This window comes from Copadichromis virginalis, unplaced genomic scaffold (genome assembly GCF_057382275.1).
Source record: "Copadichromis virginalis isolate Kocher_CV1m ecotype Utaka unplaced genomic scaffold, C_Virginalis_male_GT1.1 unmapped_scaffold_1, whole genome shotgun sequence".
Classification (NCBI taxonomy): Eukaryota; Metazoa; Chordata; class Actinopteri; order Cichliformes; family Cichlidae; genus Copadichromis; species Copadichromis virginalis.
In genome coordinates, this window is record NW_028188589.1 from 7,403,941 (window position 1) to 7,426,998 (window position 23,058).

General features: G+C 41.7%; 3 protein-coding genes and 1 long non-coding RNA gene across 8 annotated transcripts in view; 2 read left to right on the forward strand and 2 right to left on the reverse strand.

The window, feature by feature from the left end:
* The window catches only part of LOC146679702 (protein NLRC3-like), a 230,715-nt gene that overhangs the window by 174,062 nt on the left and 33,595 nt on the right, over positions 1-23,058 (forward strand). For 3 of the 4 annotated variants that reach the window (XM_085450121.1, XM_085450124.1, XM_085450123.1), the window contains exons 2-3: positions 12,249-12,308; positions 12,915-12,967. In XM_085450121.1, the coding sequence (XP_085306247.1) occupies positions 12,919-12,967 (49 nt within the window). In that variant the 5' untranslated portion in view covers positions 12,249-12,308; positions 12,915-12,918. Of the gene's footprint in view, positions 1-7,289; positions 7,353-12,248; positions 12,309-12,914; positions 12,968-23,058 lie in introns of those variants that run through there. The other variant, XM_085450122.1, reaches the window with a different exon arrangement.
* LOC146679707 (uncharacterized) lies at positions 224-2,111 on the reverse strand. 2 transcript variants are annotated; one of them, XM_085450147.1, is made up of 4 exons: positions 2,069-2,111; positions 1,876-1,983; positions 1,625-1,798; positions 224-1,021 (listed from the first exon to the last, which is right to left on the reverse strand). In XM_085450147.1, the coding sequence occupies exons 2-4, from the start codon at positions 1,924-1,926 to the stop codon at positions 389-391; spliced, it is 858 nt and encodes a 285-aa protein (XP_085306273.1). In that variant the 5' UTR covers positions 1,927-1,983; positions 2,069-2,111; the 3' UTR covers positions 224-388. The 2 variants fall into 2 exon arrangements, with proteins under 2 accessions (XP_085306273.1, XP_085306272.1); XM_085450146.1 differs by having other exon boundaries at positions 1,876-2,110.
* On the forward strand, positions 16,125-21,514 carry LOC146679708 (uncharacterized). Its single transcript, XM_085450160.1, has 2 exons — positions 16,125-16,787; positions 20,948-21,514. The coding sequence occupies exons 1-2, from the start codon at positions 16,528-16,530 to the stop codon at positions 21,216-21,218; spliced, it is 531 nt and encodes a 176-aa protein (XP_085306286.1). The 5' UTR covers positions 16,125-16,527; the 3' UTR covers positions 21,219-21,514.
* LOC146679709 (uncharacterized) lies at positions 21,558-22,780 on the reverse strand. Its single transcript, XR_014918512.1, has 2 exons — positions 22,445-22,780; positions 21,558-22,074 (listed from the first exon to the last, which is right to left on the reverse strand). It is a non-coding gene; the product is annotated as an uncharacterized LOC146679709 (long non-coding RNA).

Below are 23,058 nucleotides of genomic sequence, written 5' to 3' on the forward strand. Positions count from 1 at the left end.
GATAAATTTAAAGCTCAACAGTAACTGCTATAAATATTATAACTACACATGTAGTGCTTTTGCTTAAGTAAATTATAGTTGGGATCATAATAAGAAAACATGTTTTTATTTTCTGTGTACCCTGGGTACAGACCAGTATAAATATGGGATTCTTCCCAATAAATGCTGTCTAATAATGCTTCATATTGCATTAAACACTAGATATGTAAGCAAACAAACAAAAACCCATAGAAGCCAGTTTTAATTATTAAATGTGACAATTACATGGAGATGGAAAGTAAACATGCTTATACACGTCTCTGTGATTACAGAAAATCCACACAGATGCTGTCAGAGCAGAGAATCTTTGATTTATCAGAATGATGAATGCAAATGATTTCATGAAATCTCACTCTTGTTCTGGGTTGTAAAATTCACCTGTCCAGTTAAACCGAATCCTTTGCAACACGGTTCTAAGAACCCTACCAACCTCATCCTCAGCTCTCTGCCTGTTGTCCTTTTCAGCTGAGTATTCATCCACATGTGTTTCAACTTCTCTCTCATTTTCAAGCAAATTGCTCAGGCTCTCAGCTTCAGCACAGTTACCATATGGCCACTCTCTGAGGTCTTCTGTGTTCAAGCCAAACAAATTCTTACATGATCTGCAAGGCTTCATTCTGGCACCATCACGGAGACAAAAAGCCTCACACCTGATATTTCCAGGTACTTCAATTGTTCCATCAAAGTAATCTTTCTGGACTGTGTTTGGATAATAGGTCATCACCGCACCAGATACATATTTATGCCATTTGCTAAGACAGGAGGCAGCAATCATAATTTTCCCAGCGTTAGGACCTTTGGTGGACATGGAGACTCCGCAGTACCTTTCTGATTTGTTGGTTTGGGATTTTTGAGAAATGCAGATGGTGGACGAGACAAAAGCTGTTTTTTTATTATTCTCTTCTAAGTCCAAGTCTGTGAGGAGATCTTGCAGACTCTGCTTTATTTGCTCTTCATTCTCTGAGTTATTTTGCAGGACGATCTGAAAACAGTTACAGATCTGGTCAAAGTGTTGCACCTGATTATATAGTTGTTTTTCATAGAAAGTTGATCAACATGTTTGTTTCGCTGCTTGACTTATTTAACTATGCAGGACCATTGGATGCTTTTGGTTTAGACACTTTAAGATAGGGGGTGAAACATGTCACAAAAATCTATTTAATTTTAAATCAATAAGCAAAAATCCATCTTTGTTCTCACTAATTTATAATTAAATTTGCTAATTGACCTTTTTTTTTCTATTTTGCTATGCCGGGCTGTCAAAACACGCTGAATTTAGAGTCTTTGAGCTTAACAGATCCAGCAGCTACACAGTGACAGCATCATATACGCCTTGAAGACTGTAAGCATCTCCAATAATGAGTCTGTTAGACATTATTTAGAACTAACAAATTCTGAAGCAAGTCTCCAGCTCTCCTGCAGTCTCTGTGTTTGGTGGAGAAGTATAGCTAGAAGCATATGTTGAAGTATAAGGTACAGTATGGATTTTCTTTGGATTTCTCAGTAAAAAAGCACTTTGCATTATACTTTCCTAAAAACTGGAAGTTTGTCAGATTGACTGAAAATGTGAGAAGAGTTATCTTACCATGTCGAGCACACAGGAGAAGGGACTTCGCCTGGGAAGCTGAGTCGAATACAACTTTAAAGGCCTGGGATATCTTCTCATTAAAGAACCCAAAACAAAAGGATTAGGGAAGATTTCTTCTGGAGAAAAGGGGATGTTGTTGATTTTGCCCAGAAACAACATGCTGTGAAGGATCTGTTGAGTGAAAACATATTTGCTTATTGTTAGTAGTGATAAACAGGACTGTCTTAAAAGTGTCAAAGGTAACACACCTCATCCACCAAGTGTTGACTTCCCGGAGTCATGTAAGAGCCCCGAACCATCCTCTTGGTAATCTTGTAGGCATTAGTTTTGAACCTCCTTTGAGAAATTGTTGTCTTCTAAAATGATAATGATCGAGCAGTTAGGGATTTAAAGACACAGGAGATCTGATAACTTTGGCTACAGCAGAGTCTGCAGACATACCTATTTTGCTCTTGGTCGGCCTATTTTAAACATGAGAGAAAACATAGTGAAATGTTGATAACATACAATGACTATCATTGGTGGCTGAAAAGATGCCAGGTAACAAGTGAAAAGCTGCTACTTACCATCGCCACAGTCTAAGAATGAAACAGGAAACACTGAGCGAGTTGCCTCCATCTTAAAGCTGTTGATCATGTGATTTAAAGGAAAGCCACACCCAGCTCTTTCCTGGAATTTTACTCGACTGTAGAAAACTGCTCCATTTGCCCCGCCCACCCATGATCTTTAATATCTACCAAAAACAACCTTTTGGTTGTCAGTAACCAGCCGATCGTTTTCGCGATTAAAAAGTGGCTTTTTGCGGCGGCGTTCCCACCGCGAGCAGAACTCCGGCTCAAAAACCGCTGTTTTTGAACACTTTTATTTACTTAAGCACTTTAATGGGCTTACTTTGAAACAAAGTGCGATTGAATGATTATTGTTATGTGTTGCCTTGAATTCGGCTATGCTGTCTGTTAGACAGCTGTTTTCCTTTATTGTTGTTTTTGTATTGTTTGTAGCGAACGCTACTGGAATGTATAGATTAAGCTACGTAGCCAAGATAATTAATAATTTAACTGTTGTACATTGGTTGATGATGATTTGCATTGTTACATAGGCTTGCAGAAAAATATATTTGTTTACCGGTAAACTGAATCGAACTTGATGTGCTAATGGACGTTTTTCTGACCTACAGGTCAGGTTTTGTTCCCTCCCTTTGAATTAATCTTCTTCATATTGAAGTGGCGAGCCGGTAGGACCATTCTTTGTTTCCCCTCTTTCCCCCACTTAGCCGTCTTTGGATTACGGACATATTTCCCCATTTGTATGAAGCTGGACTCTAAGGAGGAATACCTTAAAAGTGAACTTTAAAAAGAAGAGGACCAAAAAGGACTTTTGCACAGAAAGATCACAGCATTGATTTATTATTTAATTGTGGGCATTTATGTTGTGTGTTGTGTTAATTATTTTGTTCCATTTCCCCTTTCCTCCATTTATTCAATATATTTTTGGTACAAGATATTGCAGTCTTTGGTCTCATCATTCACACCATCTAGGCTCCATAAAGAACTATTTCTTCTGCGCGTCAGTCAGTAAACTCATCCATTGAAATAAACTAGTCCTTAAATAACTTTGAGTTACACAGTGGCAAATGTAATAGAGAAAGACACAGGGCCACCTGAAATCTGTCGTCCTATCTGATTCAAAACCAACATGTAGGAGAATCTGGAATCTTTGATTTTGAGTTAAAAATAAAATATGGGTAAAATGCAGAAATGTTTTTACTAACATGTACTAACAGAGACTTGGAGGAGAGAGACCTAATGTTTAATAATCCACATTTCACTGTTTTACTCTTTGGTTCAGATGTGGATACTGTGTTGTTCTTTCTTTGTGATTGTTTATGTTTAAGTTGTTTGTTGCTGGTTTTTAGTTTGTTTTTTGTCTGTTTGGAAGCTGACACAGTCTCTATGGAGACGGGTTTTTGGGGGGGTAGCAGGAGGAGAGAAGCTGCAGAGAGGCGTGTAAGACTGCAACTCTGCTTCCTGGTCCCAACTCTGGATAGTCATATTTTGGGGGGTTTAATAAACTACTACTGCATGATGTAAAGCTGAAGTATTACACAGCTTTATGAACCTCCTGTTATCCTGGTAGACGAGTACAGCAATAAATCTTTTACTTGAACATCTTCTGGCTCCAATAAGCTTTGAAATGTGACCATGAAGTTAGAGACACACTGACTGAAACCCACAGCTGTGACTGTGGATCACATCCACACACAGTGTAGCTGCTGTCTCTGTGTGAGGTCTGTGTATATATGTATATATTTATGCTTATATTCATATTCTCTTATTCCCCTTTATTTGATATCCTAATTCTGTGCTGTGTAAAAGTTTGTCGGTGTTCTGCTGCTACAAACTGGATTTCCTGGAGGATAAACATGAGGGATTCATAAAGTTCTATCTCTCTATTAAAATCCCCCAAAATAAATGAAATGTGAATTTCAGGCAGACGTGTTTTTAAAAGAGTCTCTTTAATGGAAAAATGTGTTTTTAAAACCAGCCAATAGGAGCGTCTGTGGATATCAGCTGAGGCTGAACTCAGGAACACCATCACATATAAATACACAGAATTAAATCACTAGATAAAAGACGTCATTAAATAAGGATCGAATCAACATGTCAGAGGTCAAAGGTCAGTCAGAAGAGGTGTGGTTAAACACTGGCAGTGCAGTGACCTAATGCAGTTTGGTTACCGCCACGGGAAAAGCCCCGCCCCCTCTGAGCCTCCGCTGTGTCCTCAGCACATCCAGGAGCAGCAGGTCAGAGGGGGCGGGGCCATGTCAGGACTTATTTTAAGTAAAATTTAAAGTGGAGCGACGGCAGGAGTCACACAGCAGTAACCAGCTCTGTCTGCCAGGGTCAAAGGTCAAACAAGTCCTGCAGCTGACCCACACACAGACTTACACTGATCCACAGAGAGTGATGAATCCACACATCACTCGGCTGGAGGAAGCTGGGTTTTGTTAGATTATAATATTATTTTATGCCATGTTATACCCCTAATTAAAGATTGTGAATTATTATGTAGTTTTAGTTTGCATTATTCTCCTGAATTAGAAGAAGCTGATAACTATTGCATTAGTTAAACTGATGTGCATTATATTAAACTGCTGATTTATTGTGAATGAATGATATTGTTTTATGATGCATTATACTGCTGAGTTATAAGAAATACTGTTTGCAGAAAGTCATCGCCTTATTTGTCTGATTAGAAGAGAACATGCTGGAGTTTTCTGCCCCATCTCAGCAGGAGCAGATAAACAGGGAGCCAAGGTCGTAGCTTAGGCGCTGTGTGAGAGAAAGCATGTGAATGTTTAGGCTTTTATGATAAGGTGGAGGCACCAGAGGCTATAAGAGTTTGAGCAATGCTCCACCATTTTGAGATCAGAGGCTGTCTGCATCAGTGTCCATCTCCCACGTGTGTGATCATTAAAATCATCGTTTGACTCAACCCGACCGGACCAGTGTTGTTATTGTGGTTTTTCTCTTGTCTCCATCCCCAATATTTTGAACTCGTAACATTTTCCACACCGTCCAATCAGAAACCAGTGTTGACGCTGAGACCCGTCTCTGTAACAGGAAGTCCATGAACAGGCAGACCCTCTGCAGCAGGCTGACCTGTGACCTCTGAGACAGAGGGAGGAGTTTGTGTCAGCAGGGGGCGCTGCAGCATCGCCTGAGAGCTTTAAGAACAACAGCAATAAACAGGAAGTGAAAGTCACACTTCTGTTGGTGTGCGTTATCAGCAGACCCCACCCTCTGCAGGAAGCTGAGATAAGAAGCAGCCAATCACAGAGCAGAGAGCATGTGACTTCCTGTTCCTGCTGTTACTGTGACAACAGCTCCTGGGACAGAGAGCAGCTTTCTAAAGAGGAAAGATGTTGCTGTCACCCCCGGGTGTCATGTGACCCGCCTGATGTACCGATTTAAGACTGTAAGAACAATAATAACAACATGTTTTAGTCAGGTGATCCATGCAGAGCAGATCCATGTGACCAAACACAGCTGGATCACATGTTTCCTCTCCTGGAAACAGAAAGCCTTCATGTATAAAGGCTCATGTACCCACTGAGCCCTGCTCTCAGATCTGTGAGGCTTTAACAAACAACAGTTTAAAGTCATGTTTAGCATCTTCTGTCAGTGTGGAAGGTCACACACTTTCCTGAGTGTTGAACCCTGAACTACTAGCTGTTCATGTCAGCCTGGACATAAATACAGACCTGCCTGCTGTCATAGACCCCAGCACTCACATGTTACTTATAAGTGACTCATATGTATGCATGTATATATTGTGTATATTGTGCTATTTCTTACTTAGTGTGTTGTGTCTTTGTTCCTGTTTGTGCTGCAGCACTGTAACCTAAATAATTTCCCCTGGGATCAAAAAAGTATTCTGATTGTGATCCAGTTCTCTCCCGTGCACGAGAAACATAAAGAACTACTCGTGTTTTGGGTGAACCCATTGTGAGATCTAGCCCCACGCTATCATGTGATTTCCTGTGATCAAATGTCCCAGGATGTGAGTGGGCGTTAAGACGTCCATGTCCCTCTTCAAGCAACTTAAAGAAGTCCAGACGCTTTTCTTTCCAAGCTCCTTCAACAACATCATTCATAGAACAGCTTCCAGCTTCTTTTGCTCGGCTACAGTTTGGATGGATTTGCATTTAAAGATGCAACAAGACTAAAATGGTTAGGGTCAGGAGGTCAAAGGTCAGAGCTCCTGTGGGTCTGAGGGCGGCCTCACGCTGGAGAAGGATGAAGGAGTCTGACCTGAGCCAGTGTTTGACATGAACACATCAGCACTGCTGTCAGTGAGCCTAACGACAGCCGTTAGCATCATTTCAGTGTTTCAGTCATAAAAACACTTCCTGTCACTGTGGTGGTTACAGTGACATCATGCAGTTTGTGCTTTGACCTCCAGAGGGCGACAAATCAGCACAGACAGAGAGCTCCATTCAAACTTTGCTGCCATCAGGAATAATTCTTCAAATATAATCATCAGTGTTTGAGCAGTTATGATATCAGGGACAATCTAGACATGTGTGACAATACTGAACATGTCACATGACACACCTCAAACATCATGTGATCCACTCTCAGTCTGCACTTTCATTCATGACTTCAACAGGTTGAAATGAGCTTTGAAGAAACATCAGTGAAATAAATCTTTCATGGATTCATGTGAGCAGCAGATGAACTTTGTACCAACAACATCTTCAATAACAGAGTCTGAATGAAGCTCAGGTGTTGATGCTGCTCACTGATTGGACGCTTGCTTTCAGCTCTGCTCTCAGTCTTTACTGCACAGGTGAAAGTAGAAAGTGTGACTGGATCTATAGACTGGAAACAGAGAAACATGCTGAACATTTGAAGCTTTGCAGCAGAAATGTTCATGTTACAAATACAGCAGAGCTGATCTGGGATCAGTGTGTTCACACCTGCAGCTACAACAAGGTTTCATGTCTCCACACGTCAGCATGTGAACTTTACTCTGACTCAGTCTGAGCAGTCAGACGGCATATTTTTAAAGTTAACACATCAGCACACACAGAGCTGAGCCCCTCCCACCTGTGCTGAGTTTCAGGTGGAGTCCCGCCTCCTTCCAGGAAGCAGCTCACCTGTGTGTCCGTGTTTAGTGTCCAGGTGTGGAGTGGAGCTTGTTGTTGGTGTGTGAAGAAACTGTAAGTTTGCTTTGTTTCCTCCTTTAACAGTTTGTCTTTAGGAACTTTACTGTTTGTTCAGCTCGTGTTTGATTTCTTCACACAACAAACTGTGTGTGTTTGTATTTCCGGTCTCTCCATTAAAGTCAGTGTGTAATGTTTCCTGGCTAACATCAGCTGTGTGCAGCTTAGTTCAGCACAAATCTGCCGCTCCATAGTTCACGGTAACGGACTCACAGCTGGACCAACGAGGCCGAGTGTGTCCGCCACTCTGAGCTACGTTCGTGTTTGTGTACTTGTAGTTTGTACTTTGTGAGTTCACTCAGAGCCCACAGAGGACGCAGCGTACGTGATGACGTCACAGCCCTTTACCTCCTTTACTGTGACTGTGATTAATATTTACACAAGAGACACCTGACAGCATGTTAATGCTAAGCTAACGCTAAGCTAGCCAAGAACCCAGAGTGAGTTAAAGCTGAGTAAACACTGACCCCAGACCAGCACCGTGATTTGATTTTGATTTTATTGATTAGCATTCAAATATCTCAGTGAAAACAGAACAAAAATCTACCATAAAGCAAGTAAGCATGAAACAAGGCTAATCAAAAGGTATTGGCTGAAGCATTTGCTTATTACGCCAACCCTTTTCACAAAATATCTTTTTGCATGCAGCTCCTGTACACAGGGCCTGAAGCAAATAAGAAAACAAAGCAAAAACCAAACAAACAAACAAGAAAAAAAAACTTTCCACCTTAGATAAGTAACTACATCAAAGCAAAAGAATCAAGAGGTTGTTTTTTTTTTTTTTTTTGCTCTTTTCATTCTTGATTTATATATTTTTCTAATACTCTATTTTTAAACATGTTTTTAAACAAGGAAAATGAACTACACCTTTTTAAATCCCTGTCAGAACTATTCCACAGGTTACCTCCTCTAACAGAAACACATCTCTGCTTTATATTTGTCCTCATCTTGTTTTTTTTAAAGAAATCTCTTCCCCTTAAGTCATATTGACTCTCTCTGACTTTGAACAGCTTCTGAGTACTGGGGCAAAGCAAGTTATTTTGTGCTTTATACATTATCTGTGCCATTTTATATTCAACTAAATCATAAAATTTCAGGGTATTCAGATTAATAAACAAAATGTTAGTTGGTTCTATATAGTTTGATTGGTTTATAATTCTTATAGCTCTTTTTTGTAACTTGAAAATAGGAAGAGTGTTCGTTTTATATGCATTACCCCATATCTCCAGACAGTAAGTCATATATGGAAGCAACAGAGTACAATAAAGTGTGTATAATGATTTTTTGTTCAGGACATGCTTTGTTTTATAGAGAATAGCAATGGTTTTTGACATTTTTGTTTTCACATTGATAAAGTGAGCTGCTGCTGCTGAACTTGAACAGGTAACAAAGTGATGAGCAGTCAGGCTGCAGGTTTCTACCTGTTCATGTTTCTACAGTAGAATCACTTTGAAGTGTCTTTGTGCTGTTTCATCTTTGATTTGTGTTCATAAACACTCAGAGAAACATCACGTGACCTCATCAGGATCTGTGTTGGTGTGTGGGGCTGTACCTCAGCTTTATGTTGTTACATGCTCATTTGTTCATTTCACACAGTAACATCAAAGTAATGTTATGAGGAGTAATGAAGTAACGTACTCCATTACTTTTAATTAAAGTGTTCTGTGTAATATGTGTAATAATGACTGTTTTGAGTAATGACCAACACTGATCACAACAAAGAGGAAATGCCTCCAACATGCACAAACATTTGAGCCACAACATGCAGTTAATGTGCACAAATGTCTTTGATATGCTGCTCAGTGATGGTGGTGACTGTCAGAGCAGAGCTACTGAGAATCAATAAGTAATATCAATGATGGGATCAGAATCACTAAATTCTTCTCATCCCTGTCAGTATCATACATGTGCTGTATAATGTGATAAATGTAGAGGTGCTGGCTGTTCTCTCACTCTGCTGTTTAGCTGCAAAGGACGCCTCCCTGCCTTTGTCTCATTCATGACCTTTAATAGTCTCTTCTAACATGCAGAGATCTGTATGATCTGTTTCATAGAGTCTAACCAGCCTGTACAGGTAACAACAACAGTCACTGCATCACTGACACACAAACGTCATCTCTGTCAATAACAACATTCATACATGGAATAAAAACACATCAGTGGATCATTGCTGGAGCTGATGTTTGTGCTCCTGGTGCAAAGGCTCTCAGTTTCCTCCTTGAAATAACATCAGTGGTGGGTCAGCGACATGCTTTCTTTCCCTCTCAGGTTTAAATATCTGGGACTCTCCACCGTTTGGTTTTAGAGCTGAAGAAGCTTCTCAGATGAAACGTCTTCCAGAAACTTAAAGACGTCTCTTTTCTCTCCAAGCTCCTTAGATCACATGACCTGGATGACTGAACCTACAGACACATTGACCTGGTTTCTAGGTAGAGCTGGGCGATAGAACGATAACGATATGTATCGCGATATAACTTTTTCTCGATAGAAAAATTAAGCTATCGCGATAGACCTCGCCGCTCTTGTCCTCTTAAAAAAAAAAAAAAAAAAAAAAAGGTCAGCCAATCCAAATTAAGTAGCGCAGAGCCGAACCAATCACAGCCGCAGTGTCACGTCGCGTGACTTGTTACATACAGCACAAGTGCCAAGCCACACGTGTGTTTGTTTGGGAAGCAGCCAGCGGGTAATGGAGGAAATGAGTGTGCCGACTAGAAAAATCAACCGAGCGTGACCGAAGAGAAAACAGATGATGGTTCCAACGCCGGAGAGATTGTCGAACGGAAGAGCCATAGAAGCTCCGTAGTGTGAAGGTATTTCGGCTATTTCAAGTCTGACAAAAAACAGAGTAGCGTGCACTGTAAATTGTGCCGAAAGCAAGTCTGGAAATACAATAAACTGGTGCATGCGTCACACTGTGCGCCACGTTATTGTTTCGGTGAAATGAATTTCTACAATACTGTTAATTCTACTCTCTGCAGTGTTTAAATGCTTACATATACACACAGTTACTGTCCGTCCACACATACGACTCGGTTCTGCTTCTATGCCCCAGCTTTGTTTACTTTTTCCCACCGAGGCTTCTAGACTTCTGATTGGCCAACATTTCTGCACGGTTAGGAATCTAGCGCCACCTGCTGCTTTGGCATGTTCATAGCAGCGTTTTCCTTCATTTCTGCCTTTATGTGTGGACGAGATTATTTTTAAAACGAAAACGGAAAATCTCCGTTTTCAAAAATACCCGTGTACGTGTGGACGTAGCCTCAGTCTCTGACTGGAAGCGCTAATTCGTCATTCGGCTTTTGTCAGACTAAAGTAACTGTTAAAACTGTTTGAAAAGCTCAGCTATACAACAAGGAGAGATTGAGAATTTCCTTTTAGTTCTCAGTTTATTTGATATTGACAAAAGTTAGTCAGTTTTGTCTGTTCTTCTGTAAAACAAACTAAGATTTATTTTTAGAATTAATATTTTGTTTCTAAGTGGAATTGACAGTTTAGTCTGTTTCGTTTGTTCTATTTTGAAACTTAAACGCTTTAGCGGCTGCCTTTTGTGTAGTTTGCAATATTTGCCTTTATTTATCTGAAAAAGTCTCATGTTCCTTAAGTACATCTACCCTGTTGAACTTATTATGGGAAATAAATATTTAAATAAAAACAAGCTGCTGATTATTTCACATTTTACTTGTGAGCAACGGCACATTTAAATCTTACAAATATAGTTATTTGGCTTATATCGTGATAGATATCGTTATCGCCTGAAATGAAAAAAACATATCGTGATATGAAAAAATCTCATATCGCCCAGCTCTACTTTAAAGGTGATCGTTTAGGACTTCAGCAATAATACAGACAGCAATGTAGTTAGCAGTAAAACAGCTTTATTGGGAATTAACTTAAAAAACAAACAAACATCTGTCTCCTATTTTCTGTCACACAGGAAAGAAGCATCAATATCTGATGAGAAGACTTATTTATTTCTTTTTGGGGGTTTTTTCAACAGGAGAAGAATATCTAACAAGTTGATTTGTTCACATCTTAATTTTTAAGTGACATGTGCATTTTGAGTTTATACACTCTTTATATAAGGCAACAGTTTCCTTTTGCAGTATTTTTGTGTGGAGTGTTTTTCTATTTCTTAACAAAAAGGGAACAAAGGTGTTTAAGTTCACCTAGGATGATTTGTCTTAACTTTCACATGGTCTTACTGAGGTGATGTGAATTGAAACATGCATTTTTTTTTGGCGGTGAGGGAGGGATGTGCTGGAAAAGTTTGAAAAGGGACCTTGAAAGTGCTTAAGAAGTGCTTGAATTTGACCCTGAAAAAGGCATATGAACCCTGATCATTATCATTAGCCTGTGTAAGTCCTGAGTGTCCTCCAGTTCAGTGTCTTTGTCAGTCCCACATGTGTCGTTTCTGTTCAGCTGGTCTTCCAGTCAGTCATCCATCTCAGACTCTGTCATTCTGTCATAAACACCAGCCTTCACTACCTGTGAATCCTGCGTTTGGGTCCTCTCTTCTCCACATCCACACTGCGATGCTGTGACATATACAGTACATAAAATCAAAATTCACGTTTTATGCAACTAAAGTGTTTCATTATGTAGGCTACAGAACATAATTCAGTTATAGACGATATATGAAACATGTATACTTACTGCATTTGAATCATTTAAACCATATGTGATATAAACACCTGCACGTGTGTTTGAAAAAACAAACGCTTTGATTTTGACACCCCAAGAAAATCTTCCTAGATCTGCACGTGTTCAGAGTAAGAGCCGAATAAACAGCAGCAGAAGCTGATTGATGAACAGCTGAATGACATATCAGCTGTAGCTGCAGCATCTGCACAGAGTTTGATTGGCTAACGCTGATTTGTTTGTTTTTTTAAACAGGACAGCAGAGAGAGAGAGGAGATGGAGAGTGCAGCAGATTGATGAGACAGTGAAGAAGAGGTGAGCATCTGACAGAGCAGAGCCAGTTTAAAGGAGCCTCACAAGCTCACACATGACAGCTTCATCAACATGGAGCTCTGAGTGTTTATTAAAGGATCATTGGACGCTCTGACACAGCTGACTGCAGCCTTTAGCTGTGAGCACACAGTGTCTCACATTTACATTCACTTCCCTGTCAAACTCAGTAACTTTAAACAGCTGCTGTTATCAGGTGAAGATAGCAAAGCTTTCAGGGCTGAGCCCCAGTGTTTCAGGATAATGGCCCCAGAGACCACAGTCACATATGTGGGGAAGGATTTTAAGTTTAAAACTTCCTTTAAGCACTAACAGCAGAGACGCACAAAGTCGCAGACAGGGAACAAAGTATTTTAGGTTTGTATTGTCAGATTATTTAATCATTATACTGAACAAATATGTGAAAAAGTAAAAACCTCTATTATGATGAGGTTATCACTACATTCACATGTCGTCGATGTGTTCTTTCACACAGATCAGTTTCAGTGTGTGTGGCCCGTACACTAAACCATGACACAAATTCATATGATGTGACACCCAGACTGTGTTCACTGTTTCTTTTGGTAAAATCATCTTCTCGTGTTTTTATAGAAAGATGATGGAAGAACCTAAAGAACAGCCAGCCAAAGCAGCTCCATCAGCAGGTAGGAGATCAGTGCTTTGTATGATGAGACGTATGGATGTATAGACTTCAGGCAGATTCTTTTTTGTAACTGTGATAAGTACATAAAATTCACGAGTTGTAAACTGTCCTAATCTTTGCCTTAATCTTTCTGTGGGACATTAATATAACATGAGAACTTCCAGTCTAAGGAGTTTGGCAGAGAAACAACTGGACTTTTTTGTACTTTGAACCCACATATGAGGTTAAAACGATGTCATCTTAAAATGAAACTGAAAAAATATTGAAACTGAAACAAATGTATTGAAAGTGAAATGATAGTGAAAAAACATAAATATAGAAATTTAAAGAAAAAACTCACTGTTCATGTGGTTTTCACACTTACATCGTTTTTTTCCACGTACAGTTATTTTTTCAGCTTCAATTAGTTGGCACTGCTTCGGCATCTGAGGGTGCGCTTGAGGGGCGGGGCTTCAGAGCCACATATATGAGCCACATATGTTTGCGCACATTATATTGCTGACCAGTGACTGTAGAAATCATGGACGACCTAATATCTGCAGCAGCCGCAGTCATGAAGAAACTTGCGTATCTCTGAACGGCACATAGAGCGGGGACGCTGAGAGGAGGTCCAGCGTTTACCGACTGTTTCAAACTGACAGACTCAGGTGTTCTTCAGTGTCTGCCTGACAGAAGGACCTGAGAGCCGCCACAATATTTTTGGTAAGTGAAAGGTGTTTGTAAGCTAATCTGTAGCTAACATCCTTAGCTAGCTAGCTAAGATGGGCACTCGGCTATCGGCAAAACTTGTTTTGTAAAGTTTGTTTAGCTAACCCGTGCAGGTGAATGAAATGAGCAGAAACGCACCGGGCTGCTCAGTCAGTAACTAACCACAGTTACTGTACTTTTATTATGAGTATTACACTGTAAGAGCAACAGGCTGCACTCTGCTGCAGCTCCTGTGCAGAGCTGATTATTCAATATGTGCAAACAGCAGCATGTTTTCACTCTTTTGCCACATCTGTAAGGATATTAACACATATTTTAAAAAAGGCTTGCACTTCAGTAACCCCTCATTAATCATCAATTACAGATTAAATAGCAAAGCCTAATATTTATGTACTCAAACCAAATACTTCTGCTTGGCAGCTTAAGTTAAAATGTGTGTTTCATTTTTCCTCGGATTACATTTTTAGCACTGACTCTGTGTATTGTTTTTACTAAGTTTGTTTCAAATATTCAGGTTAAATAAAACAGTCTGAATCATTCTTATTGAGGTAAGTTCACAAAGTTACATGTGCAGTACAGCTTACATCCTTTGAGAGGGAAAAAAGCATTAATATTTGTTATGATACCTCTGTATGTTGGTGACCACGGTGCAGCAGCAGACTGAACCAGGACTGAAACCTGCTCCGTCTGCTCATGTATGCAGATTCACATTCACAAAGCACCAACAACTCAAAGGTTAACATTATATTGGAAAATCTGTTGGTATATACGGCTTTAAGAAATAAACAGCTCGTATGTGAGCAGAGCTGAAGAACTAAAGAAATGTAAGAGAAGAACTTCAGATCCTGGGTGTGTGAGGACAGAAGGATCAGCTCTATTTCAGATTTGAGATAAACTTTATATTTCAGTTTGTGATGGTTCTGTTCGCTTTGTGATTACAGGAGCTGATTCAGACCTCAGCACCACCCAGTGACAGCAGACAGATCATCCAACATGTTCACATGTTAACTGCAGAATGAACTGATGCAAACAGTACAAAGGTTAAAGCACCACATGTGCTGTAGTGAAAGCTGCAGCTGTTTTATGGATAAAAACAAAGTCAAAAGGATTAATCACCCATGTATCATATGAATGTTGGGTTTTTCTCTGTATCTGTTATTGTACGATCTACTGTACAATATAAAGCACCTTCAGGTGACTGTTGTTGTGATTTGGCGCTATATGAATAAAATTGAATTAAATTGAAATGTAACTGTGTCACTATATATCAGCATTAACAGGACCTCAGCTTGGTGTTTCACAAAGCTGCTGATCTCAGACCTGCACAGCTTCCGTTTTAAACACTGAATGTACTCAGCTGCATGAAGAGCACGTTTGAGTTTCTCTGACACAATTAAATAAAAACTGATGAAGGTCAAAGGTCGTCACTTGTATGTCGAACTACAGACTTGTCATCTGGAATTCTTTCACAGTTTGCAAATTTGCAAATAGTGTGTTATTTACCATAAAGTGATTCAGAGTCATTCATACCAGAGTAACCAGAGAGGATAATATATTTTTAAATATATAACTATCCACAGGACTGAATATAATATCTCTAAGTAAAAGTCCAGAGACTCTGAGGATTATCCAAGTATTTATAACATTACACAAAGCAAAGTTCTCCATCACGCAACGCTCAAAAAGAGATTTCTACGCCGAGTATGCATCATTCTCAGACTCCTCTCATACTGCCAATAAACTCTTCCAGCTCCTCCTCCCCTCCAGGAGGCGCTACAGGAGCCTTCAGACTAAAACCAGCAGGTTTAGGAACAGCTTCTTCCCCACAGCTGTCACCCTACTGAACTCAGTCCCCGCTGAGCCTTTCCATCCACACTCACCTAACCCTTCTACACTCCTCCTCCCAGTGACCATGATCCTTTCATTATCAACATTCACCACGTTGGTTACTGCTGTAGTTTTAGGACACTGACATGGTGTAGTCTCTGTTATAGTGCCTACACTGTTATAGTCTGTTCAGAGAGCTACGCTTCCACTACTGTAGATATTTTCATAGCACTCTGTAGATCTGTTTACCTCACAGTGCTTCATCTTTATATATGTATATTTGTTCATAGTATACCTGTATACTTGCCCGTCTGCAGAGGTGGGTAGTAACGAGTTACATTTACTCCGTTATATTTACTTGAGTAAGTTTTTGGAAAAAAAATGTACTTTTAAAGTACCCTTTTTGCACGATACTTTTTACTTTTACTTGAGTACATTTGTGAAGAAGAAACGGCACTTTTACTCTGCTACATTTCCAAAATTCGACTCGTTACTTGTTAAAAATAATTAGTTTAACACATTAGATAACATGCTGCTAGGGGTGGGTTCTTATAATCGATTCATCGATTAAAATCGATTCTGGCTTGGATAACGTAAAATTGATTCATTAAAATCCTGAATCGATTTTTTTAATATAAATTTATTTTGCCCGAAATGCCAGAATCTCTGGTGACATCTCACAAAATTTCAAGAACCACCAAACAGCTAAGACAGTAAATGAGAGCAGGTACACGGATTCTGCACATAGACTTAAACACACAGTGCGACCCGCGGATCAGAATCAGTTACGGTGTGTTCACACCGAACGCGATGGACGCGAATAAAACGCCCCAAACGCCCCTAATTTGACGCGTGCACATTCGCGTCTCAACGCGTGTCCAAGAAAAATCCATCGCGCGTCAAAATATGATATTTTGACGCGCGTGAAGCGGAAATGTGGGAGGAATGTGGGAGGAAGTTGTGCCAGACATCTTTGCAAGATGGCAGTTGTCGAGCTAGCGCTTGAAGAGAGACTCTCCCTTCTCTATGTACTGTGGAGAGCAGAGCAGCAGCGTAAAAGACGTCCTCGCCGTACCTGGGACCATCAGGTCCTCCAGAGGCGTGAGCAGTTTGGTGAGTTTCACCATTTGCTCCAGGAGCTGCGCCTGGATGACGGCCGATTCCAGCGCTATCACCGTCGGCCAGTTTGAGGACCTGCTTTCCCTCGTCGGTCCCAGCATCGCCCGCCTAGACACCAACTACAGACGCTCAATCCCACCTGCAGAGCGCCTGTCCGTCTGCCTGAGGTTAGTAAAAGTGTTTAATACGGTAGTCCTTTAAGATAAGATAAGATAAGATAAGATAACTCTTTATTGTCATTGCACAGTCATACATAGTACAGTAGTACAATGAAATTGGAAAAACTGTCCTACGTCGGCACTACATATAACACAACACGACACGATATGACACATCACAACGTAACAAACAACACAACACAGTATATTAACTTAGTATAAAAAAGAAGAATAAGTGTATGTGTATTGCACACTGTTATTATTGCACATTAATTATTATTGCACCTTGTTATAAATATAAATATTATTGTTATCGTTTTAAACATTGTTACCTCCCCCTAAAAAGTCCAGGGAGGTATCCAGTCAGGTCAGCTATTTACATTGATCAGGGCTATTGCCCTGTTGTAAAAGCTGTCCTTGAGTCTATTTGTTCGGGACCTCAGCAGCCTGAACCTCCTGCCAGACGGCAGCAGCTTAAACACCCGGTGTCCTGGGTGTGTGCAGTCCCGTAGGATGCTGCGTGCCCTCTTGAGACAGCGAGTGCTGTACAGGTCCTTCAGGGAGGGAAGAGGATGTCCAATGATTTTTTGGGCCATGTTGATGACCCTCTGGAGTGCCTTTCTGTGTGCTGTGGTGCAGCTGGAGAACCACACACCGATGCAATATGTCAGCACACTTTCAATGGAGCAGCGGTAGAAGACGGTCAGCAGCTCCTTCTTCAGGTCCATTTTTCTGAGGATTCTCAGAAAGTGGAGACGCTGTTGGGCCTTCTTTAAGACCGCAGAGGTGTTAGAGCTCCATTGGAGGTCTGTGTCTATGTGCACACCCAGAAACTTGAAACTGGAGACCCTTTCCACGCACTCCCCGTTGATGCTGACAGGCTGCAGCTTGGACTTCCTCCTTCTGAAGTCAACTACCAGTTCTTTTGTTTTGGTGGTATTGAGGTCCAGGTTGTTGTCTGCACACCAATCTGACAGCCTCTGAACTTCAGCTCTGTATGCAGTCTCATCTCCCCCTGAGATGAGCCCCACCACAGTGGTATCATCTGCAAACTTGATGACTGTGTTGTCTGGGTGGGAACTAACACAGTCATGTGTGTACAGAGTGTACAGTAGGGGACTCAGTACACAGCCTTGTGGAGAGCCGGTGTTGAGGCTGAGGGTTGAGGAAAGATGAGGCCCCACTCTAACTCTCTGTACACGGTCTGAGAGGAAGTCTCTGATCCAGCGGCAGGTGGTGGAAGGAAGTCCAATTTCCAGCAGTTTATCTATTAGTCTGTCCGGGAGTATCGTATTGAAAGCAGAGCTAAAGTCAACAAAGAGCAGCCTGGCGTAACGGCCCTGCACTTCCAGGTGAGAGATGGTGGTGTGGAGCGTTGTAGCAATGGCATCTTCAGTTGATCTGTTAGCTCTGTATGCAAACTGGAGCGGGTCGAGTGTGGGTGGCAGGCAGGACATGATGTGACGTCGGACCAGTTTCTCAAAGCACTTCATTATAACAGGTGTTAGAGCAACTGGTCGGTAGTCGTTGAGGCTGCTAATGTTAGTACGCTTTGGCAGTGGGACAATTGTGGCTGACTTTAGGCACGGCGGGATGCAGGACTGGGACAGTGAAGTGTTGAAGATCTTAGTGAAGACCCCAGCCAGCTGGTCTGCACACTCTTTTAGGACCTTTGCGGTTACCCCATCTGGTCCGGTGGCCTTCCTGGGGTTCACTGCCCTCAGTGTGCGCCTCACCTCATATTCCTGCACTATGAGGCTTGGGCTGCTGCTGTCCGATGTTTTTGCTGCTGCTGCCTCTGGTCCCTTCACCTCAAAGCGTGCGAAGAAGTGGTTCAGCTCCTCTGCAAGCTCCGCGTTACCCTCAGTCAACGGGGTATTGCCAGGTTTGTAGTTGGTTAAGTGCTGAACTCCCTGCCATACCTGTCGTGAGTTGTTGGTGGTGAAGTGGTCTTCGATCCTTCTCTTGTACGCTGCCTTGGCCTCTCTGATGCCTCTTTTCAACTGAGATCTGGCTGCACTGTACTGCATACCATCACCGGATCTAAAAGCGGCGTCACGTTGCTTCAGCAGGACCTGGACCTCTTTAGTCATCCAGGGTTTCTGGTTGGAATACACCCGGAGACGTTTGTCCACAGTGACACTGTTGACACAGAAGTTAATATATGAGAGCACTGATGTTGTGTGCTCTTCAAGGTCCTGATGTTCGAACACGCTCCAGTCCGTGTTTTCAAAACAGTCCTGCAGCTGATGTGATGCACCTTCTGGCCAGGTTTTCACAGTTTTTGTGACTGGGGGGGGGGCTCTTCTCCTAATGGGAGTGTATGCAGGGATCAACAGCATGGACATGTGGTCTGACAAACCTAGATGTGGTAGAGGGGTTGCTCTGTAGCCTTTTTGGATGTTGCTGTAGGCTTTGTCCAATGTGTTTTTCCCCCTCGTTGCACATTTAATATGCTGTTCAAATCTGGGGAATACTGACCTTAAATCAGCATGGTTGAAGTCCCCAGCTATAATGTGCACTGCGTTTGGATGGGAGTTCTGCTGGTTGCTTATTGTCTTGTGCAGCTCCTCCATGGCAGAGTTAGCATTAGCATCGGGTGGTACATACACGGCCGTTACCATGACAGGTATGTAGACGGGTCTGCACTTCACAGTCAAGTATTCCAAATCCGGGGAACAGTGGCTGTCTACAGTCTTTGTGTTTTTGCACCAGCTGTCATTGGTGTAGATGCATAAACCCCCTCCTTTGATCTTACCGGAGTGGCCGTTCCTGTCGTGACGGTGAACCGTGCGGCCTGCTAGCTCAATAGCCGAGTCCGGAATTGATGGCTGCAGCCAAGTCTCTGTGAGTAATATTATGCTGCTGTCCCGTACACACTTATTGACTGCAATTTGTAATCTCAGTTCGTCGATTTTGTTGGTTATGGACCTGACGTTGGAGAGGAAAATACTCTGAAGCGGTGGCTTAAATGGCTGTTTCTTTAGCCGAGCTAGTGGACCCGCCCTGCAGCCACGCTTTTGCCTCCTTTGTTTACGTTTCCTCTTTGTCTTGCCGCTGGGAAGAACCAACCACGGAGACCCTGGAGCTCTTATTATGTCCTCCGGAATGCTGTGAAAGTGGTGGTAGTCCGATGTAATGCTCCTTGCACAGCGTAATCCCAAACTCAAAAGGTCCTGACGACTGTAGGTGGACTCTACTCGATGTATAATGATAAAAAGCACACACATCCACACAGATACACGTAGAGAAAGTAAAAAACAAAACACCGAACGTGATGAGCAGTGAGCCGCTGCGTCTGTGCGCGCCGCCATCTTGATACCTGTGCTAATATATGCTAAACCATCCATTTATACACTGCTAACATGGATGTGCTATGCTAACAGTGAATGCTGCCGGTGTTTACTGAAAGAAAACTGTGGTATGGAGACTGTTTATAATATTTCTAGTGATACTCAGAAGCTCTCATCAAGTCCCGATTTAATTCGATTTATGCTGTTATCAGTGTTTGCATGATAGCATGGCTGTGGTGTCACATCAATGTATGCGCTCGGTGTTTGCTGATATCAAACTGTAGCATTAGGACCACTGAGTTAACCTTTGTAGTGATACTCACTCCTTTTTATTTAGACCTGGTTTGATTCTGGGATAGTTGAATATTTGTATATAATCCCTGCAGCTGTCAGACTCTATAGCAGGGGTCACAGCCTTTATTAAAACAGAGTTAGATAAAACTGTGAACAGTTTGGTTCATCTCTAGTTACATGGTTCTATCTTGATAAGCTGTCTTATCACAGATTAATTTTTCAAAAATATTAATGATTTAAGCAAGGAAAGGGCTACATGTCAACACACAACTCTTTATTTCTATTAATGTCTTACTTCATTCCTACCTGATTGACATGTTTAGGAATTATGAGTGATTGGCTCACTGTAGTTGTGAAAGTTGCTACCAATCAAATTATGATATGTTAAAGTTAAAATAAAACACAACTGTTTTAGATATTATCTAATATACATTTTGTAATTATCCTTATAATTACAAAATGTTTTATGTAAGATTTAAGTTTTGTGATTTATATCTGACATCACAAAAGTATTTTGGAATTTGAATAATGTATTTTGTAACTGCAGCACACATAATACTGATTTTGAACAATTTTGTCCAGGTTCCTTGTCACCGGGGACTCCTTCAGGACCATCGCGTTCAGTTACAGAGTCGGTGTGTCCACGGTGAGCCAGATCATCCCCCAGGTAGCGACGGCCAACTGGGACTGTCTAGTGGACGACTTCATGGCTGTGCCTTCACCTGGAGACTGGCGCTCCATCACAGAGGGATTCCAGGAGCGCTGGAACTTTCCTCTCTGCTGTGCAGCTCTGGATGGGAAGCACGTCCAGACAAAGGCACCCCATATATCATATAGGAGACACACACATTGATATACACTAAATATTTATTTCATTTCTTTTTTGTGGTGCCCAAATTTATGCACCTGCTTGATTTTGTTTAAACAATTATTGCACACTTTCTGTAAATCCAGTAAACTTCTTTTCACTTCTCAAATATCACTGTGTGTGTCTCCTGTATGATATTTAACTGACATTTTTTATTGTAACAACCAACGATTTATACAGGAAAATGATGTCTATTAACAAGGTTGCCCAAACTTTTGCATCCCACTGTATTAGTATATTTTGTCATTAGTATAATATGAAATAAATTCTACATGTGTCAAGTCGTGTGCCAACATTTGCTGTGTAGTAGAACTGAGACATTAGTCATTATAAAAATTTATTTGAAATAATATTAAAATTCTCAAACAGAAAAACATTAAACATAAATATATAAAATATAAGAATTTACAGAGAGACAGGAATAAAAAGGACCAGCTGCTCTCCAGAGCAGGAACAAGGCTGAGGAGGAACTGCTCCATTGGAGACTGGTGTGGACTCTTCAGGGACACCAGGGTGGCCAGCTCCACCGCCGATGGACCGTCCTGGGACCCGTCCCTCATCTGCCTCGGAGCCGTCCTCCCCTGTGGGCCTGTAAAACAGCACAAAACACAAAGAAATGAGAAGGCTGCTACTAGATTTTAATTTCAACATTGAAAAAAACAAAAACAGGATATAATCAGATTGGTTTTAGATATTTAGTAAACGTGATCACAAGGCAATCCCACCGACTAAAAAGGTATCAGTGCTTGCTGTACATATCTGTGGGTGCAGCAGCAGGAGCTCAGGGACTGGGGAGCCAGGAGAAGCAACAGGGGATGCTCTGCTGCAGAATCAGTTGGTTCTATCAATACAGTATTAAATGTTAACAGGTTGAATATAATAATCGTAGAGTAGACAGTGGTCCCTCATTTATTGCAGCAGGGGTTCTCAGAATAACTAGCCCCTGGTCACGCACTTTATACACTGTTTTCCCCACACACATGAACATTGGTCACAGTTCTCACAATTGATTCTCAAAGTGCAAACCTTCGTAGATTGCAAAACGTAAAAGTATTATTATGCCGCGGTTTGTCTTCATCTGCCCGCCACTTTCGTGCACCTTTTTCCCTCGCGGTGCAGGTGTCTATTTCCGAATGAGCGGTGGCTTGCTAGCTTTTGTGCGGCTTCCCCGGGTCAGTGAAAACTTTCAAAAGAGAAATGAATGAACTTACCAGGTTGCCCGATCTCTTCACATATCTTCCTCCAAGCTCGGTCCTTTTTATTCCTGTCTCGGTACAGAAAGCAGCTGGTGTCGTACAGCTCCGAGTTGTTTGCTACCGCATTGATTAGCCTTCCCTCCATTGAAGTATGAAGGGATTTGGCTGGATCTGCCCCTTTGACCTAGGTCACAGCCACGTCACCAGGCTCCTGATTGGTTGTCGCGGCGCGATTTGACGCTGGAGTTCAGCTTTTTCCAACTCGAGCAGTAGACGCGAAACGCGCGTATGCACAAAATGCAACACAAAAACTCACGCGCGTGGTTTTATTCGCGCATCAAACGCGCCAGACGCGCCAGACGCGCTACACTGACGCGCGTTTCACGCGTTTTGGCGTTTTCGCGACGCAAATCTGCTTCCGAATTTTCGCGGGACCCGCAATCGCGCGTCATCGCGCCTTTCCATTGACTTTACATGTAAACCTGACGCTCTATTCGCGTCCATCGCGTTCGGTGTGAACACACCGTTAGATGTCGCCTTTCTCACGGTTGGGTCTGCGCTTTGTGTTCACGCCCTTTATGCGCCGATTCTAAAGCTGTTAGTTTGATGTCTCTCCAAACAATATTGAC

Coding starts and splice junctions, on each gene's coding strand:
- LOC146679708 (XM_085450160.1), top strand. CDS start 16,528: ATGTACTGTGGAGAGCAGAGCAGCAGCGTAAAAGACGTCCTCGCCGTA. Junction 16,788..20,947: donor CGCCTGTCCGTCTGCCTGAG/GTTAGTAAAAGT, acceptor AATTTTGTCCAG/GTTCCTTGTCACCGGGGACT.
- LOC146679707 (XM_085450147.1), bottom strand. CDS start 1,926: ATGGTTCGGGGCTCTTACATGACTCCGGGAAGTCAACACTTGGTGGAT. Junction 1,799..1,875: donor GTCAACACTTGGTGGATGAG/GTGTGTTACCTT, acceptor TTCACTCAACAG/ATCCTTCACAGCATGTTGTT. Junction 1,022..1,624: donor TCTCCTGTGTGCTCGACATG/GTAAGATAACTC, acceptor AACTGTTTTCAG/ATCGTCCTGCAAAATAACTC.